General features: G+C 37.7%; 2 protein-coding genes across 6 annotated transcripts; both read left to right on the forward strand.

Moving 5' to 3' along the window:
• The first annotated feature begins 1554 nt into the window (after nt 1–1554).
• On the forward strand, nt 1555–5356 carry LOC117633445 (probable protein phosphatase 2C 46). Of its 5 annotated transcripts, none has more exons than XM_034367063.1 (5): nt 1555–1940; nt 2395–2807; nt 3037–3404; nt 4168–4423; nt 4733–5356. In XM_034367063.1, the coding sequence occupies exons 2-5, from the start codon at nt 2489–2491 to the stop codon at nt 4843–4845; spliced, it is 1056 nt and encodes a 351-aa protein (XP_034222954.1). In that variant the 5' UTR covers nt 1555–1940; nt 2395–2488; the 3' UTR covers nt 4846–5356. The 5 variants fall into 5 exon arrangements, with proteins under 5 accessions (XP_034222954.1, XP_034222951.1, XP_034222950.1 ...); XM_034367060.1 differs by having other exon boundaries at nt 1556–1940; nt 2376–2807; nt 4168–4404; XM_034367059.1 differs by having other exon boundaries at nt 1556–1940; nt 4168–4404.
• A 5314-nt stretch (nt 5357–10670) lies between these two features.
• On the forward strand, nt 10671–14183 carry LOC117633444 (protein ALTERED PHOSPHATE STARVATION RESPONSE 1-like). The gene is made up of 4 exons (XM_034367058.1): nt 10671–11915; nt 12372–12604; nt 12880–13103; nt 13190–14183. Exons 1-4 carry the CDS (start codon nt 10985–10987, stop codon nt 14001–14003), a joined length of 2202 nt encoding a protein of 733 aa, XP_034222949.1. The 5' UTR covers nt 10671–10984; the 3' UTR covers nt 14004–14183.
• The last annotated feature ends 35 nt before the right edge of the window (nt 14184–14218 follow it).

A 14218-nucleotide genomic window follows, 5' to 3' on the forward strand; every position in this document is an offset into this window, starting at 1 on the left:
GCCTTTCTTGTGTGAATTGAATTACGATTGCAATGGTCCTAAAAAGGATATGCTATAGTTTCACGAATTTTATCCCCATTTTCATGTTTAAAAATATGAATAAGATAAAAAGAGAAAGCAAGTGGTCGGTTTGGTCGTTTTCTTTTGTTGACTGTGAACAATGCAAGAGAGGGTCTTACCTCTATTGTCGGTGGGCATAAAACCACTCAACTACATCCTAGTCCAAATCCCAAAATACCGAAACATAAATCATAATCAATAATGAGTTTTGACACACAAGTACTTCCTTAATTAGGGTTTTGCAAAATTCAAGACTTCAAATTTTGGTATAATTAACTTTTCGATTCAACTTGTACTCCTTAGTTAGTATGTATATGTGTAAAGTATGACTCAACTATAAAAAATGAATTGCATGTCGCGTGCATTAGGATGTTGCTAAGAGCAGAACCACACTTAGTCCGAAATGATCATAGCACCTCATAATATCAGAATTTAATGTAAAATTTATATGAAATGTGTACCTAATAATAATACGTCAACCCTTATGTCAAACAGGTGTACTAAAATGCATCATTGCATACAGGTGCAAAATGTTGAAAATCATATTTTGCAACTGGTTTATTTTGGATATTCATCGACACATATGCTCAAACGACAGCCTAACTTTGTCGTTTGCCAATCAAAGAAAAATAATAAGAGAAGAAAAAAGAAAAAGAAAACTCTTGCTCGGGAATTGGCGCCACAAAATGCGACAATGGTTTTTAAATGAATAGATCTTGTTCATTTTCTGGGGGCGCAATTTATAAAAAATCTGTTTTTTATAAATATTATTTTACTTTAAACCCTCCAAAACTCCATATAATGATTGCCACTTTCTCGTGATTGTGTGTAGACACGTGTCCTCAAACCCTTGACGTTTGGACACCTATGCAAGGAAGTCACAAGCTCACAAACACAACCCATCTTCAAGAATCAAAATTAGTTATGAAAACCTTAAACATTAACTCAAACAACACGTAACAAAAATCTACAAGTAATGTGTTTCAATAAATTAAAATTTAAAAAGCAATTAAGAAATAGAGAATTGTATTTTTTTCAATTAAAATTCTTTTGCATCAAAAGTCAACTTTTGCTTTTAAAAAAAGTCAAGACAATAAGCAAATGATAATAGATGCCATATTGCTAATTGAATCATAAATGATCATTAGAGATCCTTTATCTAACAACCAACTTAAATATAACATGTCATAACTTATCACTCTAGCAATCTTTTTGGAAAAAATGACATACAAAAGCACTTTTTAAAAATCAACTACAAAGAAAAGTACTTGTTTTCCTCCACAATAAAAATGTTAATCCTTTTCTCACTATAGATTGATGAAAATATACCCAATTTTGATTTTTATATTTTGATTTTATCATAATATATTATTTATTAAATTATTCTCCCTCTTTCTATCTACTTTCTCTTTCTTTGGTTATATGTGGAGCCCAAGGCTGCCCATATGCATTGCTGGCTTTCAGCCATCGCTTTGTTCGTTTTCCTTTATAGGGGTTTGTCTGCTGGAAAAGACCACCACAGACAGAAAGAGAGAGAGAGAGAGAAGAGAAAAAGAGTTTCAGTTCGTTCAATCACACTGATTGAGAGCTCTCTTTTGTTAAATCATCTATATCTTCTTCTACCTTCTGCGTCACCCACAAGAAAAACCCAAATTCAGAAGAAAAAAAAACAACCACCAGTCGAGCAAGTTAATCCCAGGATAAACAAAAGTGACCCCTATCCAAAAACCCTTTTGCCCAGAGTTTTTGGTTTGATGGATCTACAGATCTAACGCGTTAATACCCACATGTATTGCTCTGTTTCATTTAGATCTCCTTCGTTTTCATCAGCCACGATTCAGTAGCTGACCTCAACTCATCAAGCAGCCTAATTTTGCACTGTGAGTTTCTTTCCCTCAAATTTTTTCTCTTCTGGGTTGTTATTTTTGTGATTGGTTTATCAAAAAGGTTAGTAATTCGTCAGTGGATGTTATAAAGTCGCTGAATTTTTTTGTGAGTGTGTGTGAATAATTGTATGGTTGAAGTGTGAGATATAGAGAGGTAGATATGACTGCCACTGTTTCCCAAAACTCTCTGTTGCTTCTGTTGCTTTCTTCATTTCAAGGTAGTATTAACATGTGGATCATGGTCCGGCTAAGCCTGTTAGCAGAAATGTGGATGGGTTGATGCTTTGTACCTGATTTTATCATCTTGGTTGAATGAGACTGTTAACTGAATTTACATAGTAAGCTGATTCTGTGGTCAAGTATATGATCAAATTTCGTTAGCTAGGGATTTTATTGTCCTATATTAATTGGCTGTTTTCCCTTTTATAGTAGATTTTTTGTTCTTCAGGAGAGGAGGCTGGTGGTGGGGTCTTTGGTTGGGAGTGATTTTGCATCCATTTTGGATGTGGAAGCATTGGAGGCTGGCCCAGGTGAAATGAGGGATGTTATCAAGGTTGATGAACTTTCTGAGGGCCTGCTGGCTGCCATCCTCGGACCGATATGTACAGCCAGGTTCGGATGCAGCTGGCAGACAAGATGGGTTACTTTGGTACAAAGACACCGGGCAACACTTGAATGGTGAATTTGCAATGGCTGTTGTACAGGCCAACAGTTTGCTTGAGGATCAGAGTCAGGTTGAGTCTGGTCCCTTGAGCACGCTGGAGTCTGGCCCATATGGCACCTTTGTTGGAATATATGATGGTCATGGCGGTCCTGAGACCTCCCGATACATCAATGATCACCTATTCCAGAATCTAAAAAGTAAGCTACATTATCTCAGTCCCAGATGAGCTTTTTAGTATAAAAGTTTTTGTTGCAGGAATAAATTGGATTCGCTCAAACTCGTTCATGTTAGGATTCATTTTACCAGAATTAAATGAATCTCCTTATTACAATTCAGGGGATGTGTATTATCGATATTTCAGTGATGAGTCTTGAGATTGGAATGAAGTCATTGCTGATGACTTTGTTTTTTTTTTTTTTTTTTTAGGGTTCACATCAGAGCAACAGTCCATGTCAGTGGATGTGATACGGAAAGCATATCAAGCGACAGAAGAGGGATTCCTCTCTGTTGTTACCAAACAGTGGCCTATGAAACCCCAAATTGCAGCCGTTGGGTCTTGTTGCCTTGTTGGTGTGATCTGTGGTGGCACCCTTTACATTGCCAATGTTGGTGACTCTCGAGCTGTGCTGGGGAGAGTTATGAAGGCTACTGGGGAGGTTCTTGCCATCCAGCTGTCATCAGAGCACAATGTGGCCATAGAATCTGTCAGACAGGAGATGCATTCTTTGCACCCAGATGACTCACGTATTGTAGTTTTAAAGCATAATGTATGGCGCGTAAAGGGATTGATACAGGTACTTCAGTACACGTAAAGGGTTTCCATCTCCCTGAAAGCATGTTCTTTATAGTTTCATCTTAAATTATACATGACAGATTTTGTATTCCTGATATTGACTTGTTTAATGGTTCAACAAGAAGATTGAAATGACTAAGCAGTTTGTGATTCTTGGGAAGAGAACTGTGGTCCTTAATAGTGCAAAGTGGTATTAATATCTCACATGTCAGGAGGCTAAGATGTTGGCTTCATGTCGGGTACTTAGACCTTTGAGCTAGTAGATAGACTTGTAGGCTAATTTTTGCTTTTACTTGAAGAATAAAGATGTCATGGGTAATAATTAACATTATCCGTGAGTGCCTGGCCTGAGAGTGGTTTAAGCAGTGATAAATTTTGATTTTATCAGGGTTGACTTAGATTGACTTAGAGCTGCTATTATTTTAATATTTCAATATAGAAATGATTGAGCACATGCAGGTGTTACCAGTGTTCAGCAGATTGATTACATTAGCCCTTCAGAAAAAAGAAGCACAATTTGAACTTTGTAGAACAATTTTTAATGGAATAGTGTGGAGATCTCTGATTATTTAGGAGAAGTCCCTTTAAAAGAGCTATTTATTTAAGGTTTTTAATGCATCAAATTTATTATTCGAGGTGAAATATTTTTAAACATTTCTTTATTTTTGGTGTTTAATGGATCAAAATTTATGATTCATAATTGAATGTTTTATTGTTATTGATAATTGTTGTTTTTAAAGAAAAAGGATATTTGTCTTTTGCAGGTTTCTAGATCGATTGGTGACATATATCTGAAAAAGGCTGAATTTAACAGGGAGCCTTTGTATACCAAGTTTCGCTTACGTGAACCTTTTAAAAGGCCAATTTTAAGCTCTGAACCATCGATCTCTGTACATGAACTTCAACCACATGATCAATTTGTCATATTTGCTTCTGATGGGCTGTGGGAGCACCTTAGCAACCAGGAAGCGGTTGATATAGTTCAAAATCACCCACGCAGCGTAACATACTTATCTCAATGTTGGATGCAATTTCTGTTTTGCTTTAATATGTTTATTTAAATGGAATAGCTAGTTGTGCGGTGTACTATATTTGGGCTTTATCTGGCTAGGATAGGATCAGTGTGCCCTATACATGTTGTTACTGATAATAAACAAGTTGTTAGATGGGCAAGAAGGCTTTGAGGGGGGATATATATGCTTGTATTGATAGGTTTATGATTAACAATGCAGGAGCAGCAAATAATAGTGTAGAATTGTACATCGAACACCATATTATGATTGGTAAATAAGAGACGGAATGTGACTTTACTCTCTTCTTGTTTTTCAGGGAAGTGCTCGGAGGCTTGTGAAAACTGCCTTGCAGGAAGCAGCCAAGAAAAGAGAAATGAGATACTCAGATTTGAAGAAAATAGAGCGTGGTGTCCGCCGGCATTTCCATGACGACATAACAGTCATAGTCGTATTTCTTGACTCAAACCTTGTGAGCAGAGCCAGCTCAGCTAGAGGCCCTAGTTTGTCTGTGAGAGGACGTGGTATTAATATACCTGCAAAAACTCTTGCCCCTTCCATGGAAACCTCGTGAAGCCGGCTCATGTAATATTGTACCTATTGTTGAGTCCTTCTGAGAGCTCCGGTGAACCATCAGCTTGTAAATCCAAGAGAGAGAAGGGAAGGTGCAGTCAATTTTTTTTTTTCACTGTACAATGTAACAATTAACTTGAACATGTATGTTACTTTAGTTTCTGAGATCTTGAGCAGAGGTATAAGGAAAGAATCAAAGATGTAGAGCTTCAAAGATGACAAACACGAGATTCTTTCTTGAGGAAATCTTCTCTGCGAATTCGTATTCTGTTCTATTTTTCTTTGTGTACTTCATGCAGAGCATTGGGTTTTGTAAATCATGTGGAAGGATAGCCCTGGAAATGGAAATCTCTGCATGATGTTGATTGCATATTGCACTTAGGCCCCGTTTGGTTCATGGGAAAGGAGACCTGGAAATGGGAATTCAATTGCTTTCCCATGTTTGGTAAGTCCATACATGAGAAATGGTTGCCTGACACATGGGAAAGTAGGGGGAAAAGTGAAGCCCTTTTCTCAATTTGGGTTTTGTTTTTTCTCCTTATATGAAAGTTTGGGAAAATGAGCCAACATTCTATGCACAATATTCATGACTATTTTGTTCCCATGAATAATTTAGAATTACATTGTATCATTAAATGCATTTTTTTTTATTTGATTTAATCTGGGTATAATTGGAAAATTATACAAAATTTGTTTTTCATTTCTACTCAAAACAAACATGGAAAAGGAAACAAAGTGAAATCTCCCGGTTACTTTTCTGACATTACCAAACGTAGGAAATGAATCTTTCATTCTCATTTCTTAGGAAATGACATGGGAATTGATTTCCGCTCAAATTCATTTCGTGGACCAAACGGGACCTTAGGGGTTGTTGAAAAGTTGGCTTCACTGCTTTCGCCAGAGAACTTTGATGGGGCAAATAATGGGAAAACCTTCAGGGAATCAAGGAGACTATCAAAACGAAGTCCATGACAAAATATAACTTTGGCCCCAAGAAAAAAGAGTAACAACAATGTCCAAAAACTTAAAAAATAAAAAAGGAAAGTAAATTTTCACTTTCTACATGGAAAGAGGTTTCTGGTTTCGCACCCCAGAAACTTACCCCTTTTTTTCTCAACACACTCTCATGTTTGCCAGGTAAGGGATGTCTAAACTTCTGCCATAACGGCTAAGAACAAGAGTTGCCCAAAATTAAAGTTACAATCACCCATTGAAACAAGGACTTCTTTCGCACTTGTATAAATATACCCCGTCCATGAACAAAGAAAGAGACAATACTTCGAAGCTCTAAGCCTGTAACTTCAGTTGAGTTCTGCAAACCCAACTTTTTCCTTCTTATTTTCCCGCCAAAGCCCGTTCTAAGCGAAATTCAGAGGAAACAGAGACATGGGTTGCAAGGTCTCAAAGCAAAGTAAAAAGCTTTGTAGGAAGAGAAAGGAGCAGCTGAAATTGGCTGTGGATAGAAGGTATGCGTTTGCAGAGGCACAGAGGGAATATAACCAGTCGCTGTATGCAGTGGCAGTTGCTATAAGGTCGTTTGTAGCAAGCCACTCCTCTCCACCACCATCTGATTCTGAACCAACCAAAAACACCGGTGCTGGCCCTTTTCTTGATTCTGAAACTTCTATAAGCTCTTCAGAGGCAGACAGAAAAAAACAGCTACAAGGAAGCTCAGATGAAGAGAATAGCGATCATAATGCTGGGACTGATGGGGAAGAATTAGGGTTGGTTTTGCTGAATGATGAGGCTGTGAGAGAAGGGAGGGAATTGTTGGAAGCATTGAAAGAGGTTGAGGTCCAATTCCTTAGCGCCTATAATTCCAGTTTGGACGTTACCAGGATGCTAGGCACCAACACGGATCAAATGCAATCTGCATTGGAGGAAACTGAAGGTGGGGTTTTCTCCTTTAAAGCCCTTTTTGTTATTTTGATTTGCTTGGTCATGGTGCATAATTCATGTTTATATGATTTTGGGTGCAGAGAACTCAAGTAAACTCAAAAAAAGCCGCTCCATCTCATCTATATTATCTTCGTCTTCCTCCCGAAAAAGCCTCCTTAGATCTAGCACCAGAAGTTCTTCAACAATCACCCCTTCTAATGGTGGTCTCTTTGATGACAATGGAGCAATGGGATCCAAGTGCCATTCGTTAACACTAGGGATGCTATATGTTTTGGAGCAAAAACTCTATGAGGAGGTGAAGGTAAAATATGAATCTAAGAATTATTTGCTTTATTCAGTTTTATGGATTTCTCATAACTTGATCATTAATTTATAGGATTGTTTTAGCTTATGTGTTCCCTCCTCCATATGGACAACCTAGATAATTTGAGAATAACTTGAATCATCTTTAAATTTTTATGTGCAGGCTGGAGAGGAAACCAGTAGATTATATGATCGAAAATGCTCCCAGTATTCGAGAAACCAAGGACATGGCCTAAAGACTGAAGACAAAATTCGAGTTGAATTGCAATATTCCAGAATTTCAGTTGCCAAAGGAAGTGCGGAATCAACAATTAAAAAAATTCGAAAACTGAGAGATGAGGAGCTGCAACCACAACTTATTGAGTTGTTACAAGGGTAAGATAGATGTCAGAAATTTATTGTAATACATAACGAGTCTGAATTTTTTTGAATTATTTTGTTATAACCTCTCTTTCCCACTTTCTGCAGGCTGAAGAAAAATTGGAAGGTCATGTCAGAATATCATGAAACACAACATCAAATCATGTCAGAAGTGAAATGGCTCAAGTGTTCATCTTATGGAAAGTCACAACAGCATGCAACTCAAACGCTTCAAGTAGACCTTAAAAAATGGCATGCTTGCTTTGCTCAATATGTTTGTTCACAGAAAGCATACATTGAGGCTCTTGATGGTTGGATGATTGAGTTTGATGCTCCTGAAACCGAAGCCTCCTCAGAGAATTGGTATTCGCTTCGACCGTGTAGAGTAAGCGTCCTACCAACAACAGAAATATGTCATAATTGGTTAGATGGCATAGATAAGCTGCCATATAAAACAGTGGCTGGTGCCATGGAAAGCTTTGGCGAGCATGTCCAAGCCTTGATGGTTCAACAAGGTAAGGAGCATCAACAAAAGAGGAAGGTTGATGGGCTTGCTGGAGAACTTCGAAGGCAGGCTTTGTTACTTGAAATGAATAAACACGTGAGTGAGTTAAAGTTATTTTATGTGCAAGATGATAAACCGCATGAGCAAAAGCAGACGAAGCCCTTGAAAAAGATGGAGAACGAGCTAGAGCAAGAGAAGTCGAAACATCATACCGCCATGGAGGAGACACATGATATGTATGTGAATGGATTTCAAAAGGGGTTTTCGTCAGTTTTTAAATCCTTGGCCGATTTTTCCAAGACTTCCATGAAAATTTATGATGAGCTTTTAGAATAGAATGACATTCAGTGCGATTCAGTGAGAATCCAATCAGGGTAGATGACAAATGACTGATGAACAACAACAAAATTGCATAAAGGGTTTTTAGAATGCTAGGTACTTTATTTTTATTTTTATTTTGGAGGAAATTTTAAGAATTGATTCATGCTTTGTTTTCCCTTCTTTTTGCTGGAACTTGATGTGATGCACTTTGTCTTTTGGATGAACTTCTTTATATCAGTCTGGTGATTCCCAAGAATCCTTTTATTTTACCTTTTGGCTGTTGTCAAGCCCAAGAATCCAATAGTAAAATCTGAACAAACAATGGCTCGCTGGGGACAACAGAATATACAAAAGCCAGCCTACCTACCTATCATGGAAACTTTTTGAGTGCAGGCAATATCTGTGCAGGAACATGAGTTTTCTGGATTCGTTATAACAATATATAGTGTTTACCATGTGATGTGGTCCATCTATAATTATGCATAATTAAGTCAGTATTACTATTAATCTCTCTTAAAAGAGAGAGAGTAAATAGATTAAGATTTCCAAGGGTGGCTTTTTATCACTGTGACACTGTGACATAGCATATTCACATAAATCTATATGTGAGAGAGAGAGAGAGAGAGACCTTTCTAGGCACAATTCTCCATAATATTAGAGCTGTCATACCTTCCTGTTTCAATCTGCCAAGCTAATCTCTGTGTATTTGTTGAAACAAAAAGTTGTTTGCAGTACCCGAGGTCCTTCCCTTCTCACCTATAAGGAAGACTTGATTCAACCACAAATTAACATGTGTCCTTTTTCTTTTTCTTTTTTATAAGTCTCAAAAGTGTTTTTCCCTTCTCTTTCATTAGCATAACTAATTTCCCTTTTTATTTCATACCTCAATTAAATTTTATGTTTGTTGTGGACTTTTCTAACTCCAACCACCCCAACAATTCACCTTCATCCAAATTACCATTGACAATGTTGGTAGGCCTGGTTTCTTTATAGAGGAAATTAAAATGCATCTATAATGTCTCCTTGCCTAGTTATGAAAAACTAAAGAGATGGTTTGTGGTATAGATGAAAGCAATTTAAAAAAAAAGAATTCAGTTATGAATAATAAAAGAGAAGAAAGAAAAATATTTTTAAGGAAAAAAGAGGCATATGTCAATTTGTAATTGAGCCACATTACTAAGTAAGAATGAGTTTTTCTTTATAAGTAAGGAGGGAAGTATTGTCCATATAATTTTAACCCTTCAACTCTTCTATTAACCTCACTCCAATTAAACATGTCATGTGGCTTCTACTTACCCTCAATTATAATTTTGAGCTCTTTGATACAAACAGTAATTTAAATTATTTTAAATTAATTTAACTTACAAATAAGAAAATTCAAACATAAATGTAAAAAGACAGTCTCATTACCCTAATCAACTGGCACAATCCATTTGACCAAAACTCACCACCCCAAGTATAACAGATCTTCCAAGTACAAATCCCAATCAATTCATGTGATGCGAGCTCATGGAACCAACAGTAATAAGTACTCAAAAGTTTGACCCAGGAAGAATGCAAGCAATTGATGGTAAAAAAGAGGTGGGGTGGGGCTATTTACATCCGTACACATTTGCCTTCTTCCAAGATCAAGGTTTTTTTTTCGGGTAAGCCTGCCATGGTCAAAAGTTTTGATTCGTGCAGCCAGTGTTCCTTACTGGCAAGAGTTAAATATGACTTTTGGTAGACCAATTCTCCCCCATTAGTTAGCTTAATGGTGGTCTTCTCTACTGAGATATGGTTTTTATGGGCATCTCAACAATTTCTCAATAAACAAATCTTCTTATCTTGTTCTCTTTCTAAGAAAGATTTGTTTAATTCAGCTGAACAAGGAATATTATGGAATGTAAGAAGAAGGTGCAGAGAACTCACTAACCCTCTCATAAAAATTCTTAATTATATGGGGGTGATAGACAGATAAACCACCCCATAAAACATTTTATACCAAGTTTCAGTCTTTGGCTGACAAATGTCAACTATTCATGCATGCATGCCTTCATGGAACATTAACCACACCAACTAGGCAAGAGACCCTTGTTAATTAATTAATTAACCCTTAATTATGTGCTAAATTGCTAATGTGGGAATCTAAATATAGCAGGGAAGTAAAGTTTTTTCAGTTTTTTTTTCAGGCTGCATTAAACAGAACAGCTAAACATGACTCTCAGAATGGTAAGGAAGCAAGTGGGCTACTTTTGGTTCAGATTTTTATGTAACCTCCTCTTATTATATGCAATGGTGTGTGAGATTTTGACAAACCCATATTTTTTTCTCTCTTACTTTCCCACCAAAACCTGTGCTAAAAGACTTAACCAAACCCACCTCCATGTTTCAGCCAGGGGCAGAGGACAAACTTATACAGTGGTGTATCAGTTATATTGATATGATGTGATTCTCTACAGCTTTTCCAAAACCACTTTCTGGCTCTCTCTCTCTCTCTGCTACCAAAGGCCACAGCTTTCAGGTTTAGTTTTACTGTTTAGCATAACCCACCTTCTGTTTTGCACTGAACTAAGCTGAACCAAACCCCTTTTACCAAAGTACATCTCTAAATTCCGAGGAAACAGAGACATGGGTTGTGTTGTGTCTAAGAAAGGTGAAGAAGAAGATGTAGTTTTGCTTTGTAAAGAGAGAAAACGGCAGTTGAAATTGGCTGTAGAGCGCAGGTATGCGTTTGCAGATGCACAATGCAAGTACAATCACTCTCTCTATGCAGTTGCAGCTGCCATAAGGTTGTTTGTAGCGAGACATTCCTCTCCTTCTTCTCCATTTCTCATCACTTTTCCTTCTACTAATTCCTCTGAGACCACTGAGACCATCATCTCCAACAACCCCATGTTCCTTCAACAGAGGCCATCTGAACCCAACTACCAAACCATTGGTTGCCCATTTTCTGATTCTGCAAATTCTATAAGCCCTCCGAAGGTAGATAAAGAAAAACAACTGCAAGAAAACCCAAATGGCAGAGAAGAAGATGAAGAGGGTGGTAATGATGATAGCGAGACTGATGAGGAAGAAGTGGCTTGTGAGCATTTTTATAGTGGGATGGCTCCAACAATGGCATCACCGCAGAGAGATTTTGGGTGGGATTTCTTTAATCCATTCTTTGATGGTGTGAGAACAGAGATGGGAAATGGGTTGAGTCAGAACTCTGATGAGGATTTGAGACTGGTGAGAGAGAAAGAAGGGATTCCTGAGTTGGAAGATGATGGAGAAAGAGCAATAAGTGATGAGAAGGTTGGAGATTTAAGTAATTGTGATGTGGGTCAGGAAGAGAATGGTGGGACTGAGGCTGTGACAGAAAGAGAGGATGCTAATGTGAGCCAAGGGGAGCAAAATGGTCTAAGGGTGATTGATACACCCACAAATGGGAGGGAATTGTTGGAAGCATTGAAAGATGTTGAGGACCATTTCCTTAGGGCCTATGATTCTGGTTTGGATGTTTCCAGGATGCTAGAGACCAACATGGTTCAAATGCAATCTGCCTTGGAGGAAATTAAAGGTGGGGTCTTTCTCTTTTATATCTCTTTGTCTTCCCTCAACAAATGCCATGTCTGTTATTTTTATTTTCTTGGTGAAATTCATGTCTATATGCGGGTTTGATTATAAGACCTTTTGAGATATGTTACTGATTGCATAAGAAAAAAGTTGCAATTTTTCCAGCAACATATCCATCCTATTTATGCCCAAAAAAAAAAAATAACCAACTTACTTCCCTTGTGCATATGTAGAACTGTTGAAATTACATCTCTTTGTGATCTTTTTCCCATCCTTTTTACCTTTGATGGCTTTCAGGTCAGTAACTTGGCTTCTGGTCAAGTTGTCCCATGAACATTTTATTTGGTATTCCATGAATTACTTGAATCAGTTATCGTCGTCGTGTGCAGCAAATTGCAGACCTACTGATTCCCATCATATTCTAGCTCTACTATCATTTCATCTATGATTTTGGGTGCAGAGAATTCAAGTAAGCTCATGCGGTCAATCACACGGAGCCGCTCCACTTCATCCACATTATCTTGGTCTTCCTCCTGTAAAAGTCTCCTTACATCTAGCTCCCAAAGTTCTTCAACGTGGACTCAATTCAATAATGATCTCTTTGATGACAATGGAGTTATGGGATCTGGGAGTCATTCGTTAACACTAGGAAGGCTATATGCTTGGGAGAAGAAACTCTTTGAGGAGGTGAAGGTAGAATGCGAATCCAACATTCTTTTGCTTCATTTAGTCTTTTATATGATTGTTCGTATTTCTTGGGATGGATGATCTACATTGGTAGCCTAATGATATTAGATTAATGTGTATGACTTCTGCTTCTTATGAGTTAAATTGTATAAGATAAAATTGGTCCGGGCTTACAAATGTAGACGAGCTATCAGTTTTTGGGTTCTTTGTTTCCCTTTCCATTTGGGCACACAAAATAATTTGAGAATATACGACCACCATCTTTCAATTTATATATTCAGGCTGGAGAAGAAACCAGGAGAATATATGAGAGAAAATGCTCCCAGTTGAGAAACCAAGATACTAGAGGAGATGGCCTCAACACTGAGAACAAAATTGTAGTTGAAGTACAAGACTTGTATACCAGAATTTTGGTTGCCATAAGAAGTGCTGAATCAATCTCCAAAAGAATCCAAAAACTCAGAGATGAAGAGCTGCAGCCCCAACTTGTTGATCTGCTACATGGGTAAGATAGAAGTCAGAATTTTGTTAGTAAAGTATAAGAAGCCTGTTTTGAATTTTATTATAACCTCCGGTTCCCATTTTCTGCAGCCTAATGAGAAATTGGAAGATGCTGTCAGAATCTCATGAAACCCAAAACAGAATCATGTCTGAAGTGAAATCTCTCAACCTTCCATCCTATGGAATGTTCTGCAATGACTCACACCAGCTTGCTACTCTTAAGCTTGAAGCAGAACTTCAAAATTGGCGTGCTTGCTTTGCTTCATATGTTTCTTCACAGAAGGCGTATATTGAAGCTCTTGCTGGTTGGCTCTTCAAGTTTGTTACCCCTGAAACTGAATTCCACTTGAAGGGTATGTCTTCACTTCAAACGTGTAGAGTTAAGGGGCCAACATTACTTGGAATCTGTCATGATTGGCTAGCTTGCCTGGATAAGCTACCTGATGAAGCAGTGACTTATGCCATGAAAAGCTTTGGGAAGGATGTCCGAGCCCTGATGGTTCAACAAGGTGAAGAGCATCGACAAAAGAGGAAGGTTGATGGACTTGCCAGAGAACTTGACAGGAAGGTTTTGGCATTTGAAAGGACAGAGAGAAGGGTTCTTGGGTTGAAGTTTTCTGAGCAGGAAACAGAACTGCATGTACGGAATCGCATCGAGTATTTGAGTGAGATGAAGGATCAGTTGGACATGTTTAGGAAGAGGCTAGAGGCAGAGAAGGTGAAACATCATTCCAGTATGCATGAGACACAACATATTGCCGTGAATGGATTTCAGACAGGGTTTTCTTCAGTTTTTGAAGCCTTGGCCGAGTTTTCAAAGAGTGCTATGAAAATGTATGATGGCCTTATAGCATTCAGTGAAAACGCAATGGGATTCGATGAAAAAAATACCAACCCATCATAAAATGACTTTGCAACATTCATGTTGAAGCCGATGATAGATGTAGCGGATGCACAAAGGTTTTTGAGAATGTTAGGAACCTTTAAGAATTTATTCATATGATAGGTTGTATCAAACTTGCTCACTGAAATGATTATATATTGCACGACCTTGCTGTGCAGAGGCAATATATAGTTTTCGAAATGTTTTTATATAAAGTACAGATAATAGTGCTTCTT

Source organism: Prunus dulcis, chromosome 7 (assembly GCF_902201215.1).
Source record: "Prunus dulcis chromosome 7, ALMONDv2, whole genome shotgun sequence".
In the NCBI taxonomy this organism is placed as follows: domain Eukaryota; kingdom Viridiplantae; phylum Streptophyta; class Magnoliopsida; order Rosales; family Rosaceae; genus Prunus; species Prunus dulcis.

Excerpts from the sequence above, each read along its gene's own strand:
- LOC117633445 (XM_034367060.1), top strand. The coding sequence starts at position 2,489 with ATGTTATCAAGGTTGATGAACTTTCTGAGGGCCTGCTGGCTGCCATCC. Across the intron at positions 2,808-3,036 it reads CCTATTCCAGAATCTAAAAA|GGTTCACATCAGAGCAACAG; the intron begins GTAAGCTACATT and ends TTTTTTTTTTAG. Across the intron at positions 4,405-4,732 it reads TTCAAAATCACCCACGCAGC|GGAAGTGCTCGGAGGCTTGT; the intron begins GTAACATACTTA and ends CTTGTTTTTCAG.
- LOC117633444 (XM_034367058.1), top strand. The coding sequence starts at position 10,985 with ATGGGTTGTGTTGTGTCTAAGAAAGGTGAAGAAGAAGATGTAGTTTTG. Across the intron at positions 11,916-12,371 it reads TGCCTTGGAGGAAATTAAAG|AGAATTCAAGTAAGCTCATG; the intron begins GTGGGGTCTTTC and ends TTTTGGGTGCAG. Across the intron at positions 13,104-13,189 it reads CTTGTTGATCTGCTACATGG|CCTAATGAGAAATTGGAAGA; the intron begins GTAAGATAGAAG and ends CATTTTCTGCAG.